The 26,132-nt window shown below is 36.2% G+C and overlaps 1 protein-coding gene across 2 annotated transcripts in view; it reads left to right on the forward strand.

The window, feature by feature from the left end:
- RPAP2 (RNA polymerase II associated protein 2) overlaps window positions 1–26,132 on the forward strand; it is a 46,228-nt gene that overhangs the window by 8,185 nt on the left and 11,911 nt on the right. The window contains exons 7-12 of one of the 2 annotated variants that reach the window (XM_087960610.1): window positions 2,893–2,928; window positions 5,612–6,515; window positions 7,339–7,433; window positions 8,081–8,161; window positions 15,288–15,356; window positions 15,467–15,492. In XM_087960610.1, the coding sequence (XP_087816736.1) occupies window positions 2,893–2,928; window positions 5,612–6,515; window positions 7,339–7,433; window positions 8,081–8,161; window positions 15,288–15,356; window positions 15,467–15,470 (1,189 nt within the window). In that variant the 3' untranslated portion in view covers window positions 15,471–15,492. Of the gene's footprint in view, window positions 1–2,892; window positions 2,929–5,611; window positions 6,516–7,338; window positions 7,434–8,080; window positions 8,162–15,287; window positions 15,357–15,466; window positions 15,493–26,132 lie in introns of those variants that run through there. The other variant, XM_026674102.2, reaches the window with a different exon arrangement.

A 26,132-nucleotide genomic window follows, 5' to 3' on the forward strand; every position in this document is an offset into this window, starting at 1 on the left:
TTATTGTATATAATAATTCATAAATTTTTAAAAGGGTTGTAGGGATCTAGATATTTGTTGCATTTAGGAATTCTCTTCTTGTGTTTCCTGTCCCTCTTTTTTTCCCTTTCATATAATGATAAATAATATAGCTGAATAGTGTCCTTTGTCTGTAGCACTAAACACTCCCCCCTCTAATCTGGATGCAGTTTATAGCAAACAAGATAATGTAACAAGACATCAAAGGGAACTGTCCAAAAGTATAAGAACAGGTTTATGACTAGGCTAAAAAATTATGACTTGCAACTAACCCAGTATCCACTGGGTGTCAATGTCTCATAAGGTATAATAACTGTTACCAAGAAATAAAGCCGTACAGATTTAATGAATAGAACTCAAATCTATTGTATAACAAAAATAGCAAAAATAAATATTATAACATTAGAAATATTTTTCTATTAGATGCCTATGCAATTGGAACAATCTTTTTTTTTTTAATTTGAAGTTCCAAGTGGAGAAAAATCTATTTTAATTAGACTGTTCCAAAAATATCTCAAGATAATCAGGGTATTCAGAAGCTCTTCATTTCTTTAAAGGTTCACTTCCCTCCTTCACACATAGAAGAATGTTAAGATAGGTCTAAGCCAGAAGGGCCTTCGCCTAGATTAACCTGATATGCTGATTTCATCCTGGCTTGTCAGAATTCCCTTCCCACGGTCATTCGTGTCTTAATCACTTCCCATTTCAAAGCACTCTGTATGGGGCTTCCCTTGAAAATTACTTGGAAGCTACACCTAGCTATAGGGGGCCTTTATGTCCATGCCTTGGTAAGCCTATGATTCCTCTACTGCTTGCACAAGCTGCATTGGTTATCAAGGTGAGCTTCTGAGTGCAATTCAGAACACTGGTTGTGACATATAACCAGCATATAGTCTGGTTACCCGAGGGTTCATTCTTCCAGAGTAGGCATGGTGCAGATCCCAACTTTAAAATACAGGTAGTCTTCAACTAACCACAGTTCATTTAGTGATCGTTCAAAGTTACAACAGCACTGAAAAAAATGACGTGACCGTTTTTCACATTTACGACCATTGCAGCATCTACATGATCAAGATTAGAATGCTTGGCTTATATTTATGAGCATTGCAGCATCCTGGGGACATGTGATTTCCTTTTGAGACCTTCCGACAAGTAAAGTCAATGGGGAAGCCAGATTCACTTAACAATGTTATTAATTTAACAACTGCTGCGATTTACTTAACAAACATGGCAAGAAAGATTGTAAAATGGGGCAAAACTCACTTAACAAATTTCTCAGCTGGCAACAGAAATTTTGGACTCAATTGTGGTCATAAGTCGAGGATTACCTGTATGATCACAATTGGGACCATCAACTCCATGCTAAGCAGTGCTGTTGAGTGAGAACATATGACTGCAAGCTGCAGTTTCATTGCCAGATTTTTCCATTGACTCTGGTTCTGGAAAGCCAGCTTGCAAATGGTGGTCATGTAACTGCAGGATGCTATAACAGTCATACATGCCCACATTTTAATAACCTGACAGCAAAAACCCTGCAACAGGCGAAAGTGTGAGGATCGGTCATGAGGTTACAATTTCAGGTCCATCTATTATTTTTAATGGCTGTTATACAGAACAGTTGTAAAGTGGGGACTACGTGTAGTGTCATTTAATGGATCTCAGGTGGCATGCCTTCTCTGTCATGGCATCTGCCTTTTGAATGGCCTCTCCTCAGAGGTTCATAACTGTCCTTCATCCTGTATCCTTTCATTCATCCTTAAAGATCTGGCTGCTTCCCCAGGTCTTCTCTTTCCCCAGATTAGCCAGTAGTTTTTCTGTCAGGCTTTAACCTGTTTTTGGCTTTTATATCTTTATTGGCTCATGCCATTTTGTTCGTTAATTTTATTGTAAGTATCCAAAGTTGATTGGCTGGGACACAGTGGGGGTATTCAAATTTCTGTGGGCGTGGCTTGGTGGGGGTGGCATGGCTTGGTGGGGGTGGCTTGGTGAACGTGTCTAAAATCCCCATATCCTCACCCCACTAACCTGCTTTCCAGCTCCGTTCTCCTGTGCAAAGCAACAAAAGAAGACCCAGCCAATCAGCTGGGATTCGGGAGGCAGAGAGTAGATGGGGATGGGGCCAAACAGAAGTGGTATTTACCGGTTCTCCAAACTACTCAAAATTTCTGCTACCGGTTCTCCAGAACCTGTCAGAACTGGCTGAATACCACCTCTGCTGGGACAGCTTTGTAACTTTAATGAAATAAATAAAATAATCCAAAGAGATGATAGACCTGTAATTGGTTCTGATCATGGGAAGTCTAGATAGCAATATGTTGGAGACAACTTAATGGGATTCTTGTCTTGACTGAAAGGGTGGTTCCTTCCAAGTCTTTGAAGATCTGGGGTTCAGTTTTAGTGAACAGATGGCCAGGTCAAACCACAGATAAGAGATGAGAGAAGATACAAATAAGTTTGGAACAAAAGTATTAGTAGTTTTTAGAGAACTCTTTTTAAGTCTAAAATTCAGGCTACAATCCTAAGCATGCATATTAGGGAATAAGCCTCTTGATTATTATACAACTTTATTGCTGTATAAATATGTATTAATTGCATCTACAATGTGTGTCATTTTATTAATCTGAATGTTAATTATCAGTTCCCCACATTTTCAGGTTCATTACATCAGGTAAATGTTTAATTCTGTTTCAACCTTAAAAATGCTTTCAAAACCTGATAAATAACATTTGAATAATTGATCTGTGAATTAAAAATACAGTTGATCAATAGTTTATTAGCTTGTTGCAGAACCAAACCTGTGCAAAATTTAAATGAGTTCGTTAGTGATTACAATCAGAATTGTCACAGAATATATTTTTCTGTCTTTCTTTCAAGGCCACCAACTATTGAGCTGCTAAAGAAAGAGTCAAGGTAGGGTAGAAAATTTCATGTTCAGAGCTGCAATACAGTTGAATGAAGTCTCTGATTTCCCACTCTCTGCTTCTCTGTCAAGTAACCACCATTATTCTTATCCCCACAAAGCCCTGCTGGCTTGCCTTGATTAGTTGGGTATTTTTCTCCCAGTCTGAAAAGCCTGTTTGATCTGTATGATTTTCATCTGGCCCTAGTGGTGTAATTGAACCTGTTGAAACATGAACCAAGTACAGTGTTTGCTCTTGAATCTGCTGCAGCAGTTTTTGTCTATGGTTTTCTTTGCAAAAGAAATGGGGCCAATTATATGTGCTGAAAGCTTGTTTACATCCTTAGATAATCCATTAAATAAATAGGCCCATTTGGTGCTTTTTTTTTTTAAGCAAGCTTTTGCTGTATCTGCAATCTGTGTGTTTTAAAAGAATGGCTGTGTTTGCTAGAAGTCTGGTCTGCATTTAAAATACAAAGCCAATTCACGGTACATACTGTTCTAGCGTTGTAATGTGGAGGTGGGAAATCTGTGGTATGGCTTTTTAATGTGCTTTTTGATCAAATAATAGGGCTGCTGAATCTATAAAGTAGGATTAAAACCAGTGTATCAAAATCATGGTTTTCAAAGCAAAAAAGGGTAACTGGCACCTACTTTACCATTTGTTTGATGCCAAGAAAATAAACTTTCTGTTTATGTGGCCTTAATGACTTGCTAAAATAATGCAAATGACCAGCTGTCTGCAAGGAATATAAATCCTTCCATTCCCCACCATCCAGTCAGAGCTGAAGAAGCTTCTTCAATGAGAAGCAAAACATCTTCAAAGAAAACAAACAAGAAAAATCCAGTTGCCTCTTGAAAAAGCACTTTTGGGACAACTATGACCTAGATGACTGAAAATCTCCATTGATGGTCCATTTCGTACTTAATATTCTGTCCAAAGACTGGAGAATGAGTGATTTAGACAGTTTTTAAAAAATGTGAACATGGGTAGTTCCATTGAATTTCTGTGTGGGGATGAATTGATTCATTCAGATACTAAGTAGAATGATTTATTCTCAGAAGAGGCAAATTAGATAGAGACAACTGACAGCATGCTATAGGGATAAATACATTCTTTAGGTTTTTAGAGATTTTCAGTTATAGTAGTCAACCAGTGATAGAATGTTGCTGCTGCTGTTATTATTATTCTCCAAATAGAGCAAAGCATTTTTAACCATAATTGGTTAATAATTCTTCGATGTTGCTTCCCCAAATAAAAGCTTGTGTGGTCTCTTGCTTAAATCTTAAGTTCTGGAGGATTGATTAGTTGAGTCTTATGTGCTGTGGATATGTGACTTTGAAATCATAAAAGAGCTCTTTTGTGTTCCTGTGGAAAATGCTTCAGGTTCAATATATATTCGATCCTAAAAAAGCCTGGTTTCATATCAAAACAGGTTATCCAAAGTTTACTGGGAGCATTTTAACTCTGTGTTGACAGCTCCTGCTTGAAATAGCTAGGTTACAAGGCCAGAATAGCATTGAAATACTGGTAATAAGTCTGAAAAAAAAAAAAGGGAATCTGAACTCAAAACTGAGCATTTCAGCTGGAGACAGTTTGAATTTAAAAGCTTTGGAATTGTTTTTCCTTTTTCTCAAGAATGGTTGAAAGTAAGCCCTAAACCAAACTTATTTTGCAATAATCCTTCCATCTAAAGCATTTCCCATAAAGATCATTAAAGAAATTTCTACAAAGGTCTGCAGAGTTTAAAAATTAAATTTACCCAATTTAATTCCCAGGCATCCTATTATACTCAGCAATTTGGCAATACTCTTTCCCTCACAAACCTATTTTATTTAATAAAATTTTAATATTTATATATTATATATTTTATAGTTATCATTAATGTGTGTGAGGCCAAATTATTTATTTAAGCATCTGCCAGGAACTGTCTATGTATTGTGCAGATAGTAAAACAGAAGCTATACTACAAAAGGGAAATAAAATACTAAAGGCAGTGTGAATGAATAAAAAGGAAAAGAAAATTACACTTTGAAATGACAGAACCAGATTGGTGACATTTTTCTTACTGCACTAGTGAGAAAATGACTTTTTTTGTAATTTGTATCTTTAGTTAGTATTTTAATTTTTTTCTGGTTTTTTTGTAAGATTAAAGATTTCTGTTAGAAAAAATAAAAGGTACTAATTTTTTAAAAAAAAACCCTCTTTAGCTTTACAGCCCTACAGCTTTTACAGTTATTTTAAATTAAAATAGCCAAACTACTTAAAGTCAACATCAACTCCAACTATTTAATAAATTGTGTAAACTGGCTAAATGGCAGATTTAAACAAAAAACAATTGCTACAGCAACAAGAAAAGGTTTTGTTCTTTCTTTCTGTCCAAATTTGCTCCTTCTTTTTCCTTCTTGCTCTTCGTTGTAATCTGTTCTACCGCATGGTCTCTGCTTCCTCTCCTCTAGCCAGCCTAAACATAGGCCTGTAGATTATAATTATGACAGGAAACCCAAGGAAGGGCAGGTCGGATGATGGCCTATCTGACTTCCACATGTACTTCCCGCTTCTTTAGACAGAAGAAAGTAGGTCTTCATCTGGTTTACTTGTGGCGTTCAGCCAAGGAACATGCTTTTTAAAACAGACATTTTATGTATTACTGTCTGTGTGTTTCTTATTGTCATTTTTATTTCTATTGACAGTGGCTACTCTGGGAAGGAAATAAAATTAGTCAGCGAAAGAATTAAAGCCTTAGACATTGAAAATCCCACTCCTGCAGAAATCCATCATGACTCTGACTCAGGCAGTGAAAGCAACAGTGATGCTGAGCAGGAGTTTGTTTCTTCTGTTCTACAAGAGAATCTTTCAAATGCAGAGAAGTTGGCCAGGAAGCCCCTCAAGAGCATCCTGAAAAAAAGTTCTACCAAGAGAGCCGAATCCAAGCTCTTCACCCCAGAGGATACGCTTGATGAGACTTCAGCCCAACTAAGCAAAGGCACATCAGATGGTAATATTCAGGGGGAAGAACCTTGCCATTCTCAAAATGTTCTTGAAAATGTACAGGTCTCTGAAAATCTTGGAAATAACACTAGCTGCTCCCAAGTAATGTTTCTGGGAGTGAGCCAAAAAGGGGCAGACCAACTTAAAAGGTTACTTGCTCAATCAAAACTGTCTGTCAGAAGTCCAGCAGACTCCCTTGCGGCCAAAGATAGCTTGTTAGAGAGCCTCTGGAAGACATTTACTGAATGGAGGAGTGAAGAGACGTTAAAGTTTCTCCATGGCTCTTGCAGCACCTCTATTCATCTACTGCAGCACACCCAGCCAAATGACTCTGAGAAGGAAGAGCTTGATGAAGATGATTTGGAAAATGCCAGTAGCGGTGAAGCTGTATCCCCAAAACACACTTTAAACAGCCTAGATCAGTCTTTGCCTTTCCAGGACTCTAGGACAGCTTCCAAACCGTTACCGAGCTTTGAAAATTTAAAAAAGGAGACATTACAGTTAGAATTAAAGGTGAGCGAATTTTACAAAGGAAAGTTCACTGTCATCGAAGAAGAGGATTTGGCAATGCAATCAGAAAGGGAACAGCAGAATGGGAAGTCTCAAGTAAGTATCCTGAAAATAAAGGAAGTGGCTATAATGTCAACCTTCAGGTGTTGGGCCCAAGCTGAATGGAGTTCCTCCCTGGAGGAATACAATATGAATCTCGGTTCTGGTTGCCTGTTATTGTTTTCAGTTGTATTTTGGGGGAGGGGGATGGGGTTTGGTTTATGATTGGATGCTGCTCAAATTGAGCTTGAGGTCTTAATGCAGATTTTTAAAATATTTTTTTTATCCATCTTTATCTTTTACCCCATCTTAAAAAAAACCCATCTTTATTATTTTTTATAATACTCAAGGTACTCAAGGTAATTAATACTCAAGGTAATTATTACCTATATTATTAATACTCAAGGTAATTATAAAAAAATGAAGGAGGTACTTAATATTCCTTCCTTCTCTTATTTTCATTACAACAAGAACGCTATGAGATAGGTTGGGCTAAGAAAAAATGACTGGCCCAAAGTTACACAGCTGGCTTTCACATCTAAGACAGGCCTGGAACTCTCAGTCTCTTGGTTTCTAGGCAAACACCTTAACCCGCTAGATCAAACTGGCTTTTGTTTTTATTTTATTTTTATTTCTCCAAGAAGAGCAAATTTATGAATTCTTGAAGGATCCCATATAAAAGCTTTTTTGTTTGCCATTGTTCAAATAAATTATTCTACCTCACAATTATTCAATGTCTTCAATATTCACTTTGTTTTATGATTCACCAAAGACGATCTTAGTATATTTTGCCAACACAGATACCATTTTAACCTATTTGTTATAACCTTTCAGTGTTATATTCTCTATATCATATTTGTGCCATTTTTACACTATTTAGGACAATGAACAGTGGGCTCCCATTTTGCCCCTTGTAGATTCTAAAGCTCAGCAGCAAATACGGACCCGGATTGTGCTTGAAAAACTTCAAAAAGCGTAAGCATCTTTTTGCATCAGCTGTTGATATATATATATACATATACGTTCAAAAAACTACCGTAAATATACAGAAACAGTTAACTTGGAAGGGATAATATGCTTCATAGCCATTAATTGTAATGTATCAACCCATCTTAAAAACATTTTTAATAACTGTAAAATGAAACCATGGTTTGCTTAATAAATCTTTATTAATACTATGTGCAACCATGAACACGTGTTGATGTTTTGCTAATCAAGTTGCTAGCTTCTTCAGATTAGATTTGAATCCTGGATTGTTTCATTTTGTTATAGCTAAATTCAAAATCCTGATTTATTCCTCGTTTGTTTCGTATTCCATACATTTCTTCTGTATACCCCACAAAAGAAAACAAATGTGGAATTTTGAGAATGTGTAAGAAAGGATTATTCTTTGTTCAGCAAAATAATTCCTTATACATTAGTCAAATGCATGTCTTTGTGATAGTTTTTAATGTCTTTGTGATAGTTTGAGAGATGACAAAATTTTACCTGACATCTGATGAAATGTAAAGGAAATATGATTAATGACATATATGAAACTTCATTTGGAATTTAAGTGAAGTACATATTCTAATACTTTTAACTAAGTTTGCTTTGTTTTTCTGTCTCCCTCTGTGTTTCAGTTTACCTGCTGTTTTGGGCCCGCTTAAGATTCCTTTTGGTGATGTTTATAGTGAACTGAGAAATCTTGTAAAAACATTTAGGTAAATATAAAATAATATAAAAGAATCTCAAGGTTTAACTTATTAAGCAATGACAGATTGATGCTTGCTAAAGAAAATGTGGCTGAAGAATTAGAATCCTGCAATTCAAATAATAGATCACATTGTCTGACCAATTTTCTTAAGGCAGCATAGCTTGAAATTAAACATAATATTCCTAAACTTTTTATCTAGTATATGGAAAACTTAAAATCTTGTGTTGTTAGTGATGTGCAGTACAGCTTCTGGCTTTACAAAGCAAAATTTAGTATCTTGAGATTTGTCTCACGTTTCATTCTATATTTTAAAATATTTACTTGATAGTTCTGGGCTCCACAGAATTTATTTCTGGGCTCCACAGAATATAATAGAACTGGAGAAAGTGCGTACAAGGTTTTGAATTGCCTCTCTTTAAGAAAAGACTAGAAGGGTTGGGTCACGTTAGCTTGGAAGTAGGTGCTGGAGGACTAACAGTTCTGCTTTCTGAGGGTTTTGTGTTGTTGTTTTTTGTCCTCTAGTTCTTCAGATTGTTCATTTCTTCTTTCACTAGTGACCTGCTTGCCTGCTACTATACTTTTCTCCTGCCTTCTCGGGGAAGGAAAGACCAATATTTTAGTCCTTATGAAGTGATTAAATTCAAAACTGTAGCAACCATTTGCTAAAGAAAGAGAAAAAAAGAATTAAACTATCCTGCCTATCGAACAGGAAAGTAAAATTAAAAAGAATTTGACCTGGAAAACTTTTTCAGATGAAATTCAAGAAATGTCCTATTGTATGACATAAAACACAGAGTCGTTTCTGGAGGAATGGAGGCGGCGGGGGAAGCCGTTTCAGCTTTAAAAACATAAAGTGTTTTTAAAAAAAAGTAAAATCAGCAGCAGCAATTTTCAGCTCCATCAGTTTTTAAAGGAGCACAAAATTTCATCTTCTGATCTGCACCATTTCATTCAGTCACTGGAAAGTACACTAAAGAGTTCTCTGGAGACATTATGGGATAGTTATAGTTCTTTAGCCAAGTCCCTCAGTGCCTGTATGCTTTTGTTACACAAACCGAGATGTCAAATAATCTCCAGGGTTGTCTTGAGTGTTCTGCTGGAAAAATGATGTGGAAGGAGGGGAAAAGACAACATTGAAATCCTGGCTGAATACAGAAGTTGGCAGATATGATTTTGGTTGTTGCTATTTAAATGCATTTAAATACTTATAAATGCTATTGGAAGGGACAGCCTTTTGGGATCAAACGATGCTTTTCTGGTTAAAGGTTTAATTTGCATGAAGTTTTAATTGGGAAATGGAACGATTGCTTTGCTGCAATAAATCATGGATTGATGTTATGTATTCACTGAGACAGAATTGTCAATATTTAAACCTTATAAGTACTTTACTAACATACTTCTTTTAGTTGCTGACTGCCAAATTGATTGAATTAGCACATCTGCCTTGGGAAAGGGCATGTTTGTCTGCTCAATCCTTGCCTTTTCCAATGTGGCCTCCTTGGTATCTTTCAAATATATGGATTACAGTTCCCAGAATTCCCAACATATTGACCAGGGGTCACACTGAGTGAGAATTCTAAGGGCAGTTCTGTAATTCAGCACAGCTGCAGAACATTTTGTTGGGGAAGTAGTCCAAATCTTCTCCCTTTTCAGATAACTAGATTTTAAGAATGCTTTTTTTAAAGTATTTCTATTCTGCTTTTCTCCATGATGATAGGGCACAGATTGTTGGCAAAAAAACAACAACTAAATGCATAAGAAGATTCTTTGAAAGACAATGTAGTTTTATGAGGCCTGAAGGAATGATGAAAAAGTACGCTCCTTCAATTGTAGATTAACATTCTTCCGTTTATAATCTTAGCCTACAACTTTCATTATTTCCAGGTCTGCACAGTTGGTGATAGTTTGGCTTCTAATTGATAAAGAGTACACTATCTCTAAGGCATCAATATGGACAGGTTGCTTTAGATAATGATGCTGTCATGTTATCCACAACAAGGCTGTTGCAACTGCTGCAACTCTTTGAAGCTCCTGTGTAAACAACAGGAGGAGCCAAAATGTACTGCTTAGCAACCAACTCTAGGTAGCTCCAGTTGTGTTTGTCCCTGGAAAAAATCCCTCTCTCCCTTCCTGAGAGTAAGGATCTGGTAGGGATGAGGGGAACACAATTGTGGAAGTGCTTCACTTTTTAGACCATACATGAATTGCATTAATGCAAAAGGAACAAAATGTACCAAGAGTAAAGCTCTCAGTTTCTGTTGCACATGGACTTTATATGCAAACACATCTTTTTTTTAAAAAAAGTATAAAAATAAATATGTTGAGATGGGGTATCTTTTCTTAGACCCAATGTATCTTAGCACATGATAACACGTTGATGAAATCAATCAGAATATGCAAAACGAAAGGGAGGTCCATTATCCTCAAACATTTTTTTTGTTGATATGTTTCCATTTTTGGCATAGTTTAGAAACTTCCAAGAACATTCCATACACCCTCACGTTTCGTGTCTTTCATTTTTACATATACAAAAAAAATAATCTGTGGTTTTATCTGACATAACAAAAACATACGCATTTCTAAAATTGGTGGATTTTTTTTTACAATAAAGATAGTCCTTTACTTATGACCACAATTGAGCCCAAAATTTATATTGTTAAATGAGAAATTTGTGAGTAGAGTAGAGTAGAACAGAACAGAACACTTTATTGGCCAAGTGTGATTGGACGCACAAGGATTTTGTCTTGGTGCAAATGCTCTCAGTGTACATAAAAGAAAAGATACATTCGTCAAGAGTCAAGAATCACAAGGAACAACACTTAATAATAGTCATAGGGTACAATAAACAATCAAATCATACTAGGAAACAATATAAATCGTAAGGATGCAAGTGACAAAGTTACAGTCATACTGTCACAAGTGGGTGGGGATGGGTGATAAGAAGTGATGAGAAGATTAATAGTAATGCAGACTTTGTAAATAGTTGGACAATGTTGAGGGAATTACTTGTTTAGCAGAGTGATGACTTTCGGGGGGAAACTGTCCTTGTGTCTAGTTGTTCTGGTGTGCAGTGCTCTATAGCAGCGTTTTGAGGGAAGGAGTTGAAACAATTTATATCCAGGATGTGAGGGGTCTGTAAATATTTTCACAGCCCTCTTTTTGACTCGTGCAGTATACAGGTCCTCAATGGAAGGCAGGTTGGTGGTAATTGTTTTTTCTACAGTCCTAATTACTCTCTGAAGTCTGTGTCTGTCTTGTTGTGTTGTAGAACCAACAAGTTTGTGAGTTTTGCCCCATTTTACGACTTTTCTTGTCACATTTGTTAAGCAAATCACTGCAGTTGTTAAATTAGTAACACGTTTGTTACTAATTTAGTAAATTTAAATTTACTTAATTTAACACTTAACACTGTTGTTAAGTGAATCTGGTTTCCACATTAACTTTGCTTGTCAGAAGATCGCAAAAGTGGATCACGTGATGCCGGGGACAATGCAACCATCATAAATATCCAGTTGTCAAATCACATCACCGTGGAGATGCAAATCACATGACCGTGGAGATGCTCCAGTGGTCATAAGTGTGAGAAATGGTCATAAGTCACTTTTTTTCAATGTTGTAGCTTCTAATGGTCACTAAGTGAACTGTTGTAAGTCAAGGACTGTATTGTATTTTAAAAGAGCATTATCTGCAGATAAGACAAAGGAGTACAGTAGTGAACCTGTTCTGCGTAGCATATACTCCTGACTAATTCTTTTTCTCTTCTGAAACCTCAGCTCCAGTGCACCTTATTTTTCAAAGGTTGATTGCTCTCTCTCTCTCTCTCTCTCTCTAAGTCTAAAAGGTTTCATGCTTGTGGATTACTTGCTTCAGACCATCAGGGCTTTTGTAGGATGCTTGTGCAAATTTCATCCGGGACAGAAATTGTAGCCAAAAAGCTTTTGACCGGTGGAGTCCTAACTCCTTCTCCAGCCTAGTGATAGCTTAGCTCACTATCTGCTACTATATTCAGTTCCACTGAGCACATTATGGATGTCTCCGGGCTTCCTCTGCTATAAGTACCATATTGATGGCAACAACTGGTGTTCAGACCTTGCCAATCAATACTGACATTTAATAAGAGTTAATTGACACAAACAACCGCTTCTTGGAGTTGGGACACAACATTGATTCCTTCTTGATCCATGATCAGTAATGGCTCCCTTGTAGGGCATTGAAACAAAGGTGCTTTCCTCTCTCCTGTCTGACAGAGTTCTTTCTCCCCAGTGATTTGAGGCCTGTCTCTTCCATCTCATCTCATCTCATCAGGGCAGCTTAACTGGAAAGTTACATATGAATTGCTTGTCAGGATGATTCTGTCAGGCACCTTGTCTTAAGTGTTTACTCCTGTCATCAGTGTTTAATCTAGACCTTCATCCTTTGTTTCTGTCGGTAACTCAACAAACTAATAGAGCCGTTTAGCAAGTACCAACTATGTCAGCTGCATATAGAGTAGATCTCTTTATCTCTTTTAAAGATTCATGCAAATCCTTTTTAGTCCAGTGTCAGTTACTTCCTGAAACTGCAGATAGAATACTTGATTTCATCACTTAGGTATAGAAGAGCAAGAATGTTCTAACTAAGGATTCCCTACTGCCCAGAGGAGATGTGGGGATGAAATCTCAATTGTAATGTCGGGATGATATCAATTAGCAGAAGATTGTTATTGATTGCAGTCCTACTAATTTTATTATTTTTGCAACCTGGTAAAAAGTAGGATGGCATTTGAGGTTCCTGTTACAGATATAAGTGTCAGTAAGATCCACTAGTCCGGTTTTTAAAAAGCTAGGGCTAAGTTCAGGTCCTGTGCTACGCTGCTTTTTAAAAATCAACTTAACTGAATGCCATAAAAGACACAGAAAAGGTAACTTATTGTGCTAAGTAACACCTAAACGAAGTATATTGGGGTATATAAGCTATATAAACTATAGTAATACTTATACAAGTAATACTTATACTTATATATTAATACTATATACAAAATATTAATTTAGGGCATTGAATTTATTGTAAACCACATGACTTGATCTCCCTTTTAACAAAAAAAAACTTGTCTGAGTAAGAAATCAGAAGAATTCTGAAGCTGTATAATTATTTCTAGAAAATATGAAAGTCATCTATCACAGATACTATACATGGGAATTCAGTATTGAATATACTTCTAGGAATGAAATAGTTTCCAATTCAGCGTACATTATATGCATTTTTAATGAAGTTTCTTGGTATGCACTTGGTGGTGCAGTGGTTAGAATCCAGCATTGCAGGCTACTTACTTCTTCTGACTGCCAGCTGACTGCAATTTGGCAGTTCGATTTTCACCATGCTCAAGGTTAACTCAGCCTTTCATCCTTTCATCCAGGTCAATATTACAATATTACATCAGTCAAAATAATGACTAGATTACCAATACATGCTCATTTTCCATAAATAACTAGTATTGTTAACAAAACATAATGTATTTTGAAATTATTTCTTTTTGTCATTGTCTACGTTATTTGCTTCTAATCGCATGAGACCTGAATGTACCAATAAGGCAAAAGTCTTCCGGTTACATACTTAATATAGCCCAAATTCTGAAGGATTTTTTACTTTGTTATTCTTCAGTATAAGGATGGGGAATCTGTAGACTTTTAGATATTCCTGAACAGCACGGACACTTTTAACACCAATTAAGAGAACCCATGCTGCTTCTATGTTCGTTCTTCTTGGCTCTGAAAACTGAGTGTTCTTCATTCAGTCTATTAAATGCAGCGGCCCGTATGATTTTGTGCAGACTCCGGTGTGCACATGTATCACCTCTCCTGCGGGAGCTGCATTGGCTGCCGATTTGCTTCAAGGTGCTGGTTGTTACCTTTAAAGCCCTTCATGGCTTGGGACCAGGTTATCTGAGGGACCGTCTCTTGCCGGTCACATCTACCCGACCCATCAGAGCGGGGAGGCAGGGAATGCTGTGGGTCCCATCCCCGAGGGAGATACACCTGGTGGGACCCAGAAGAAGCGCCTTCTCTGTGGTGGCTTCCTCTCTCTGGAACATCATTCTCCCAGAGAATGACGGCCCCCACTCTAATACTCTTCCAGAAGGTGCTGAAGACCTCGTTCTGCCAGCGGGTCTGGAGAACCCAGAGCGGAATGGAGCCCATTAAATGGCTCTTGTGATCTGCTGTCGCCAGGGCGGGGGGTGGGGGAGTGATTTTATTATGATTTTATTATTATATTAATTTATTTGATTATTTTTATTCTTTTAAATGTGGTTTTTATATTCTGTAAGCCGCCTTGGGCAAATAGGCGGCAATGTAAATTAGATAGATAGATAGATAGATAGATAGATAGATAGATAGATAGATAGATAGATAGGCAGATAGGCTTCTAGAAACTTTTCATCCCAAATAGGAATACAGCCAGTGATTTGTGATGTTCAGCACCAACTGTTCCTCAGTTGTCTGAGCATGCATGTGGAAAGACAGAATCAAAACCTATTGAGCCATATGATTTGTTGAACAGACATGGGCTCATTTACTGTCTCAAGCTAGCTGATCTTGAAATAAAGAATGTTTTGATCGGTAGAGAGGAGACAAGGAATCAACATGTTACAGTATCTGCCTTTGCTTTGAAGGAAGACAAATGTATTCAGCAAGCATACTAAATGAATAAATACAAGTAAAGAAGGAAATTGGGTACTGTAGAAAGGGGACATTTGCCTTTGAGATTTCTTCTGATATGGGGAGTGGAAAGAGAGGTCTATGTATGATCTATAGCAAGTTAAACTAGTTTGATCCTGCCTTTAATCCTGTTTAAAGTAATTTGGTATACATCAGGAGTCTTCAACTTGACAGCTTTAAGGCTTGTGGACTTCAGCTCCCAGAATTCCTCCTCCAGTCAGGTTAGCTCAGGAATTCTGGGAGTTGAAGTCCACAAGTCTTAAACTTGCCAAGTTTGAAGACCCTTGGTATACATCAGTACATCAGGATATCAGACATAAAGAGACATGTTTTTTTATTGTTGCATTCCAGGTTTTACTATTTGATAGCTATTGAGCCATTCTGCTCTAACAATTTCAGAAATGCAAGAATTGCTAATGTTGACTTTTCTCCCCTCAGGTTGACAAATACAAATATAATTCACAAAGCTCCAGTATGGACCTTAATTACCATTGTGCTGTTGTCTATGTAAGTATTCAATTGGATTCCTTGAAATACAGTGACCCTACCTTATTCTTTCCCTTATATGAATTACCACATTCTTAATTTACCTAATGTTAGTTTTCTTTTGATGGCAGTTGAAAAAAATATGTTAGAGTGTGACAGAACTGAAGAAATGACAAACCTATATATAATATAATTAATGTATAAAACAAAAGATGAAGACTAGTATTTGGAATATACCAACTTTCCTAGGAAACCTGACACCTGAAGAAAAGCACAGTAACTTACTATAGGCATTAACTTCCGCCTAGGCCTCCAGAACTAAAGCTCCAAACAAGTCTGTACTGTCTATTGTCATCTTCAAATATATATCACAGTATCTTGCAACTTACTGCTAGCACATGATTGCAAAATTAGAACTAACCAGTTGAGAACAAAATTCGATTGAAACCAATTGGCTGTAGTGTCTGCAGGGGAGTCAGAACAGGCAAGATGGTGGTTGTGGCTGTGCAACCCAAGCCCTAATCTTTTTGTATGTATATTGACATCATACACTGCTATTGATTACACTGCTAGACGTTTGCGTGGTTAGATCAGGGGTCCCCAACCCCTGGTCTGTGGACCGGCACCAGTCCGCAGCATGCTAGAAACTGGGCCGCGCAAACAAGCGAAGCCCCATCCTGCAGAATGCAGGCAGCATGCAAAACCACGTCCCCCTCAATCCATGGAAAGACCTCTCTCCACGGAACCAATCCTTGGTATTCCAAAGGTTAGGGGCCGCTGTGCTAAAGCAGTGTGTGTGGTTGTTTTGTGTGGGGACAGGAGGTGTCAAAACAGGCAAGATGGCAGGTCTAGAGCATATTCTGCTCTAGTAGCATAATGAGAGGAAATTTAAATAGCAATTGTATTTCTGCCTGCCTAGAACTACACAATAAGAGATGCCAAGTACAGAAAGCATAACAAAAGCATTCTGCTTCTTTTTTACAGATTGCATCCCTAACGTTAAATATTGGGAGGAAAGGTTTTCGAGAATCAAAACGCATTTAGTAAAAATTTAGAATTCTTTGCATTACTTTTTTTCCACTAAGAATTATTGGTAGATTTTTATAGATATAAAACATCAAGTAGTCATTGTCTGGTTGTCAGTTCTAATTACTAGCAAAAATTATTTTAGAAATTCCTTATTGCTGTAATATTGATTTTCCTCCTTTAAGAATTATATGAACCAATGAAATCTATAGAATGGTGGGCCAGCCATTCATACATCAAGAAATGTAGCAAATCAAATTCCTGGCATCCCTAGAACTGCACTTACTTTGATCTTGCTTTAGTCTGACACATTTTTCTGCCTTTTTTATCCCAGGAAAGGCAATACTAGTAGGCATTAGAGCAGGCTTCAATGAGCCTTACATCAGTGTCACACTAGCTAGATATTGCTCAAATGATTCATTAAATCAGAACACAGAAAATAACTTTACTTGAATGCCTTGATATAAATTTTTTATCAGCTGTAAGAACAAATCTTTTGTCCCTTCTTCTGTACACTTTTCTGATTGAGTTTCTAATGTGGGAAAAAGATCCTATAAATTTTTCAAGTACATCTTCGGTTAATAAAAGTGTGCTGGATTTCTTCACAAACATGTATATCTTGGTGATGAATTGTAAATGCTTTAAAGGGCTACACTTCCTAAGGACAGATAAGCTTTGTTCCCAAATTAATGAACTAAAGGCAGTATTGTCTTGCTGCAGCTTTCTCTGTGTAGCAACAATGCTAAATAGCATTGTTGCTAGCACCAAATTTAAAACAGAAACGGCTGTAAAAGTCTGACTCGCAGATGAACACTATACAGAAGCCTGATGATGGCAGATGAGATTCCGCCTAAATGTTGCTACAACTTTAAAAAGCACAACTATAATGACGTGGGAAAACACCCGAACAAAGCTGAATACCATACATATAAATACCCGCAAAAACTTAAGAATATATATATATATATATATATATATATATATATATATATATATATGCGATATTGACCCAAAATCATGTCAAACCGACTTCACCATGTTCAATGTTTTTAATTGTTTTGTGTAATAAAATGTTTGTTTTTTTAAAAAAAGGAATGCTGTTAGTACTGGTTTTCGATACAAAGCTGATAGAGATAAGAGAGAATATATAACTTAGGAAGGGAAACTAGCAAATCAATTCCAATGTGAAGAGAACACTGGGATTGTGTTGTGTAGTACTACATACATGTAGTATGTAGCAAAAATCCAAATTTGCTCTGATAGATAGTATGTTGAATAAGAACCACTTGCCAGGAAAAAATACAGAGAATACTGATGGCTTATTCAAGAAGTAAATAAATAAAATCAGCCATCAATTCAATCAGGTGGCATCAACTACAGGTAGTCCTTGACTTACAACCAGTTGAGCTCCAAATTTACATTGCTAAGTGAGACATTTGTTAGGTGAGTTTTGCCCCTTTTTGTTAGGTGGCATGCCTTTCTTGCCACAATTGTTAAGTGAATCACTGCAGCATTTAAGTTAGTAACACACTTGTTAAGTGAATCGGGCTTTCCCATTGACTTTATTTGTCAGAAGTTCTCAAAAAGTGATCATGTGACTCTGGGACACTGCAACTGTCATAAATATGAGCCAGTCAAACATTCGAATGTGAATCACATGACCATGATCATAAGTGTGAAAACTGGTCATAAGTCACTTTTTTCAGAGCCTTTGTAACTTTGAATGATCACTAAATGAACTGTTGTAAGTTGAGGACTACCTGTACCCCATTTCTCCCTCCTCTTAACTAGGTTTGTTAAGAATTGTGGCAATTACAGTTCTAACACATCTAGAGAGCACCAACATAGTAGAAGACAGCTTATAAAGGAGTGTACTTGTAACTCAGGGATGCTAATAGGAGTGTGATCTCAATTTATATTTTAATGGCTTGCCCTGTCAATGGGAGTGGTCTTAGAGGTTCTTTGGTTGGGCTGTTTACTGTTGGCTTATCATTTGGGCTACTGTTTACTTGTTGGTAATGACGATGTTGCCTGGTTTGGGTAATGGAATGTCTGCAAGAAAGCAACCGAGTTCACAGAGCCCCAAGGTTCCAACAATTTATTTGCTGAAAATTATCCACTTTCTTCATTTTTTAGAATGTTCTTCCAGTATTCTATCATACTGTTAACGTGTTTATACCATATTCACAGAATGATTGAAGCAAATGTGAGTTATTCCCCAAAGACCTTCGCCCAGTACCAAATGAACATTGCTCAATACATACAAATAAAGTACAGTCTTTGGAAACACACACTAGAATTGGCAAAGGGTTGCTTACACCAACCTGGGCACTTGGCTACTGCTAGTGAATACCCTCGGCACAGTCTAATGGAAAGCTTTCAAGATAGCTCCAGAAATGTCTGTTTCATTTTATTTATCTGATCTGGCTGGTTCCAATGAAGTGTGGTCAGCTTCATCTAACAAAGCACTTGCATAGTTTCCTCCCCCTTCCCCCTTAAAAGCTTTAGTGACTTTTTAAATGTTCTGGGAGTAGTACAGTAAAGCACTGGGCTTTGGTAGTTAAACTCAAAATGCCCATGATCACTGCAGAAAAACTATAGTAAGACATGCACTTTAGGAAGATGTGTTGCACATGGATGGACTCTAGAGGTTTGCTTTACAGGCATAGCAACAGATACAGGAAAATTTGCATAGCTCTTTATACATAGTAGTGAGCCATAAAGAGCAGATTTGGTTCCTGGAATGAAGAAGGCCCTAGTAAACCTCTTGAAAGCTCTATAAGAATCCCTTCTTGATCCTCCAGTAATCAAGCCAAGTCAGTTGACACGGTGGCCTTTCCTTCAGGGAAAGTTAAAATCACAGATTATCAATTTATGGTAGGTAAATCCATAAACACTATCACCCAAATATTAGCTAAAGCACTTTAGGCAGGAATGGCTATGCTGCACCCATGAAGACATTACTTGCTGTTAGACCGAAGAAGAAAATCAGTAATATCAGGGCCTGCTTGTACCAGAAAAAGTGTAAGTGGGAATAGGGGTTTATAACTTTACCAAATATAATTCACTTATTTAAACAAACAAAATGTTATAGTTTAGGTTCAGATTTACATATATTTAGATGAGACTGGTTCTAATAATGGTGCGCTTTTGTTATGATTAAATTAAGGCTTTTGATTTCATTCTAAGCATAACTTAAGTGTGGATCTAACTTATAATATTTTGTTTTGGATTGTATTAAAGACTAGTGAGTTGTGTTTTTCCTGAGTGAAAGTTCAGTGGTTAAGGATATAATCTTTAAGAACATGTTCTAGAGATGCTTCCCTGAATGTAGAAGGTCTTCCAATTAAACACCAGTACACTGGGATTCAGAAAAGTGCCACATAGATGGAGATGTATCTCTTAAATAGTTGGAAATGCTCTGGGGAACAAACAAGATTGAAGCCATAAGTGCTTAAATAAAAGCCTAAAGAATACAAATATACATTCTCCTTCATTAATATATATATTTCTTTTATAGTTTCAAGGCTTTCTGAAACTATAGCATATTTCCACTCTGGACTTTCATTCTTTCAGCAGAATCTTGTAAATATTGAAACAAATTGTTTTATATCTTGGGATGCATATCAGTGTAGAAAAGGACCTGCAATGTATAAAGCAATAAAATTAAAAAATATATAATTCAGTAAAAAATAGTTCACTTATGTAGTGCAAGCCCTAGTGAAATTCAGTGGAATTGAATTTTCTATCTTATTAAAATGATATTTTTAAACATAGTAATTTTTAAATATATCAAATATATATTGTGGTTTATGAAATATTTTAATATTGAATGCTCTTCAGGCTTCATTTTAAAGGATACATTTTTTTAGTTAGTTCGGGATTTTAATTCGGTTTCTCCAATATCAACTCTTTATTCAGCTGTTTTTAGGTGTTGGATTTGTTTATTAGTGAAATGAATATTATCTGATTATTGCTTTAAATAATTGTAAACTGAGGTATGAGCGATGTTATGATCATAGTTTCCACAGTAATTGAGGTACAGATAAGCAAACTCATAAACTCAAAATGATATATTTATCTAAATGGGTTAAATCTAGCATTCTTTCAGTTGCAATTGTCATTCTTCCCACTGAATTCATAGTATTTTTATTTATTACTAAATTTACTTCAGTTAACATATGCTCTCTGAATATGTTTTAAAAAATCCAAAGAATTAAATGCAGTATTCAAAAATATGGTAACTAAAATACACTGAAAATTAATCATGCAAGACTGCCTTGCCTGTTCTTGTCAACCATATATCAGAAAGTACTGTGTATGTTATACGCTGTTTTTAATTTAGGGATTTTGTAGTGGGACAAAGGACAGAGTCTTAGAAAGACTATACACTCCAGGTAGTGTAGCTCCAGACACTGATTTTAAGTTTACTAACCCAGTTTGGTAAGAGTTTAAAATACTGCAGTCTTGACTTGAATGTCCGTCTAGGTTCAGTTCCAAGTGGGAAGAAAGACACTGGAAACATGGAGGCTGCTTGGAAGGATGGTTTAATGGTGAAGCAGAACCACCAAGCACATGTGATTCTGGGTAGCTGGCCACATGGAAGAAAGAGATTTATACCCTGTCTTGGGTTTTGAATTGGAACTTCCTGTTCCTGTGGCAGGGGCAAGTAGCCTATTGGCTGCTGTAGGCATCACGTGCAAATCCTGGAAGTTGGTCTGAGATAAGTCTGGTTGAATTGTGGGTTGGTGTAATTTCCCCAGGTGATTTCGCAATGCAGTGAGCTTTGTTGTTAGATAGATAGAGGGCCATGTCTTAATCCCGTCACCCTGGAGCTGAAGGGTGGAGGGCAGGGAGCTGCTTTGTCTTTAAAAATATGTTTCTCCTTTTCTCATCCAGGGAAATATAATATTCTGGCCTTTTTAATATTTCCTAGACTATTTCATTCTTCTAGGAGCGGGGTGGGTGCTAACTTTCTACAACTTCAAAGTAGGACTGGGTGTGGATTAGTAGCTGGTAAAACTTGGTAGAATATCCTTTGTTTAACTTTGTACCTTCCAGAAATTTATTTATTTATTTATTTGATTTGATTTGTCAATTGTTTACAAGATAATAAGTATAAGTGTATACATAGTTATGAATACATGAAATGGGTACATATAAGAAAAATAAAAGAAAAATAAAAGAAACAATAGGACAGGGACGGTAGGCACGTTGGTGCGCTTATGCACGCCCCCTAGAGACCTCTTAGGAAAGGGGTGAGGTCAATAGTAGACAGTCTATGGTTAAAGTTTTTGGGGTTTGGGGAAGAAACTACAGAGTCGGGTAGAGTATTCCAGACATTGACCACTCTGTTGCTGAAGTCGTATTTCCTGCAATCAAGTTTGGTGCGGTTAACCTTGAGTTTGTATCTATTGTGTGCTCTTGTGTTGTTATGGTTGAAGCTGAAGTATTCATTGACAGGTAGGACATTGCAATGTATGATTTTATATACCATACTTAAATCAGACCGAAGACGGCGTAATTCAATGTTTTCTAGTTCTAGAATTTCAAGTCTGGTGGCATAAGATATTCTACAACAAGTAGAAGAGTGGAGAACTCTTCTTGTGAAATATTTCTGGACTTTCTCAATTGTGCTAATATCAGATACGTAATGTGGGTTCCAGACTGATGATTAAAATTCTGAATTGGCTAAGATTGTATTTTTAGAAAACTGAGATAGAATAGAATAAATCTGTTTCACATATATTCAGATCAAAAGATGTTGCCCTTTAATTTCGTCCTTTATATAGAATTTATATATAATGACTTTATGAAAGAAATCTGTAGTAGTGCATTTTTATATGCTTGAAAATGCTTTTCAAAATATTCTCAAAGATGTGAAGTACATTTTTTTAAACATAGTGTGTTGTAGTAATTCAATCATAAGAGATTATGGTCATAGAACTACTGCTTTCTACACAAATGGGTGAAAGTAATGCTCCATCCTCAAATGTGGAAAAGACTTCAGGCCATAAACATCACAGAATGAAAGGTATATAAAGGGCTCCCAACTTGCTAAGAAACTCAGATGGATGTTTGTATCCCCTTATAGTCTTAAATTGTATTGAAAGATAAACCCATTGGATCAGAAGGTATCTAAATAACTACTGGGAAAAAGCAAAGCACAAATATGAGAGTAACACTGATTTTATGATGTGGCTGGATTAGAGTAGAAAGGATGTCCAATTGCTGATACACCCAAAGGTAAATAATGCTGCAAAGACATATATACCATTTGATAATGGAAAGTCAGAATCATGATCAAAGGCAAATTTGATGGGTCAGAGCAGAAATGTCAGGATGAATGTTGAGATTTATTCCAGTATCAAAAAAGGCAACTTTGAACTGATTTACACGGATCTTACATGCTAATCAGCTCAACATTTTACAATCCAGATTTCAGCAATACATAGAATGAGAATTATCAGAGAGATAAGCTGATTTCAGAAGATACAAAAGCACCTGGGATCCCATTAACATCAGTGGATAATTGAAAAGATAAGAGGGTTCCCAAAGTATATTTACTTTTTACTCCCGTGGAGAATACTAAGGCTTCTGACTGCATAGATTACAAGTTGTGGACACCTCTTAAAAATGGGTATACAGACCACCTCATCTGCATATTGCAGATTTTATATTGCAGATCAGGAAGCAGTAATTAGAATGGAATAGACAGCAAGACACTAGGTCAAAAGTAGGAAATAAGTTGCTGATTAATGCCTTTTGGTGGCTATAAATGAGGAAGAATGAGGACAACCAGTTGCTGAAGAGGAAAAATGAGTGTAGAAGCTGCTTTCAACATTAAGGAAAATGTAAATTGTGAGCCAATGCAAATAAATAAATGAATACTGGAAATATTAAGAAAAATCTATCCTCCTGAGCTTAAAACACCAAAGGGAGAAGGCTGTAATCATGAAATAAATAGATCTCTGTTTCTTGGGAGAAAGAAAATGTCAAATATCTGTGAGGGAGATGGGCGATTTTTAAATATAATAAAAATAAGTAACATTGAAATGTAAACTGCCAAAGATAATACAGTATTGTCAAGGATATCGTCTTCTCAGTTGTAATGTGGGAATCTGGACCATCAGAAAGGCTCAAAAAATAATAAACTGTATTCGTGGAGAAGATTGTTGAGAGTCCCATGGATAGAAAAGAGAAAGGACCATTCGGTGCCATAAATAAAACCAAACTGCCCACAGAAGGATATAGGATGCAGGAGACAATGTCCTGATATTTGGAACAATGTGGAAAGCAATAGGAAAAAGAGACTGGCAGACTGACTGTTTCTGGATGCCTTACAGTAGCAAGATGCTATCACTGATGTACAAAATAACAAAGGTGGAAGGGACCTCGGAGGCCTTCTGGTCCAACTCTCAGCTCAAGAGCATGAATTTACAATGAATTTACAAGTAGTCAAAAAAATACCTGCTTCCAGGTAACCCTGGCAAATTGTTGCCCAATGAATCATAAACCATTGGAAATGACTGAATGTGAAAAAATGCCATGTACCCTCTAGTTCTCTCCAATCATATGCCTGATTAAATGTTAATTTTTATCACTCTTTGAGGTTGTGACATAAAGATTCAAATATAGGCTTTAGGACATAATCAAGGATGGGAAAGTTTTCTATGAATAAAGGCCATCTTTGTAAACTTCTTTATCAGTCTCTGAGAATTACAAGCAATGTAAGCAATTGGAGATATCGGGTCAGAATTTTCCTTGGTTTTTTTTTAAATTATTATTTTAAAAAGAGTTTTTTTAAAAAAAAATATGCCTCAAAGTAATGCAAGTTGGTTCTAATTTTAAAACTGAAAATCATAAAACCTATTTGCTGGATTTTGTTTTGAGTGACTTTTGGCTAAAAAAAACATTAGAAGCTGCAGGCTTGTGGAAGATTGTTAATTTCAAATATAAAAGATACTATTTAGTTGTTTCCTTCCCCTTCCTACTTCGCAATTACTGTTTGCAACAAACCTATAATAAAGAGTGAAGTTTAAATACTTTGTCCTTTCGGGTTATATGAATGTTTTGATTTGGATCTTAGAGACCAAATAGATCTCTTAAATTCATTTATTCTTTTCTGCTGTGAGCTGGGCATGTGTTACAAACTAATCTTTGTAGAATGTTCTGAAAATAACCAACACTTGTGTGATTCAATGGGTTTTGAGCTCGGCTGCATCTAGTGACGCTGCCAGCAGTGGGAGCAATCAGATCAAGTAACCAACTTCACTTCTTGCAGATTCAAAGAGTGGTAGAATTTAAACCCCTTAGCCTGAAATCTGCTCTTCCTTTTCCTCGTCCTCTTCACTTCTTCATTGATTTAACTGGACAAAAACAATATCAATTGTAGCTTTTATTTCAATTGTAGGATTAAAAGACACCCTATGTCAGTTCAGGGCAGACCATATTAATTCATTAGCATTTAAGAATACATTTAAAATCTAAATAAAACACAGATTCCACTTGCTTTTTAAAGAAATTCAATATTTATTAGTACGTTGGGTATTATGAAATTCTAAATGTAGGCCTATTTCTTTTTATAATTCAGCAGCAAATATTCCTAGTTGATAAAAGTCTAAATTTGGCTGGCTGGGTGAAATATAACTAAACCATCTCACGTGTTTCCCTTTTGTTTTCTTGGTCCTGGGCAAGCAAAATATTTAAGGTAAACATTTTTCAAAAAGTTTAATTACCTTTGTTCAGATAAAACGGGGTTGATTAAATTGCACTACAATCTAGTTCCAAGTTTTTCTTTAAAACATGCAGCATGTTATAAGTTAGATGCTTCCAATTTAAGACCATCCATCAAATATTAATGTATTCTAATGGAAAATCTTCTCTAGAGGCAATTCTTTTTTGCTTTTAACAAGATTTTTGTCAGAATGTTTTGTCAAGCTTTTATTTCAAACTTGAACATAAGTCATAAGTGGGAAGTCTTTTAACTCATAACAACAAAAATCTACAAATGGCAGAATTATAGTCACTAATCAGAAAACGTATTTTTATAGAGTTGGTTTCATTGCTGTAGAACGATTGCTTTTTTGAAAAAAATGATAATTTTTTTTGAATGCCTTGCATTTTTTTCCAGTCAAATGTATGCTTAGCATAATAAAATGATTTAGAGAAATAAACTACCTTTAGTTTTTCATAGGAACCTGAAATAATGTTATTTCAAACATGACTCTGTGTGTATGTGTTTATCTGTGGCTATTTTTGTATTGTTTCCAGTACAAATGAAGGCAGAATTCTTTTTACGCTTCCACACTTACATTTCGAGAAAGGCAAAGGAAATTGGCATTGAGAGTATTCATAAATTTACTGTAAAATGTTAAAATCAGCCACCATCTCTGAGATATTTATCAGGCAGATTTTCCTACCGAGTTTCTTATGATCAAACTGCTCTAATGAGGATTCATGAGTCCTTTACTTTTTTTGTAATATTAGTATAGAAGGAAGTCGAAAAGATAGGATACCAGTCTGCTGGTACAGAGCTACCCAGTCAGTACATAAAAATATGTTATAAATCTTCCTTCTCCTTCTGAATGGAATCCTGTGTGGTTTTACTCAATACTACATAGTTTGACACATTTAGAGTTTTAGGCATGTCAGCTTTTTTCCTTAAATGAAAAAGCAGAGAGCACTTCTTACTAAAAACAAAAGACGTTGAACCATTTGAATTTTTCAAATTCCCATCCTTCTTATTTCAGAGTGGACCTCGCTGATTTT

Source organism: Notechis scutatus, chromosome 3 (assembly GCF_049901735.1).
Source record: "Notechis scutatus isolate UNSWTSFEM ecotype Mainland chromosome 3, rNotScu1.2, whole genome shotgun sequence".
In the NCBI taxonomy this organism is placed as follows: Eukaryota; Metazoa; Chordata; class Lepidosauria; order Squamata; family Elapidae; genus Notechis; species Notechis scutatus.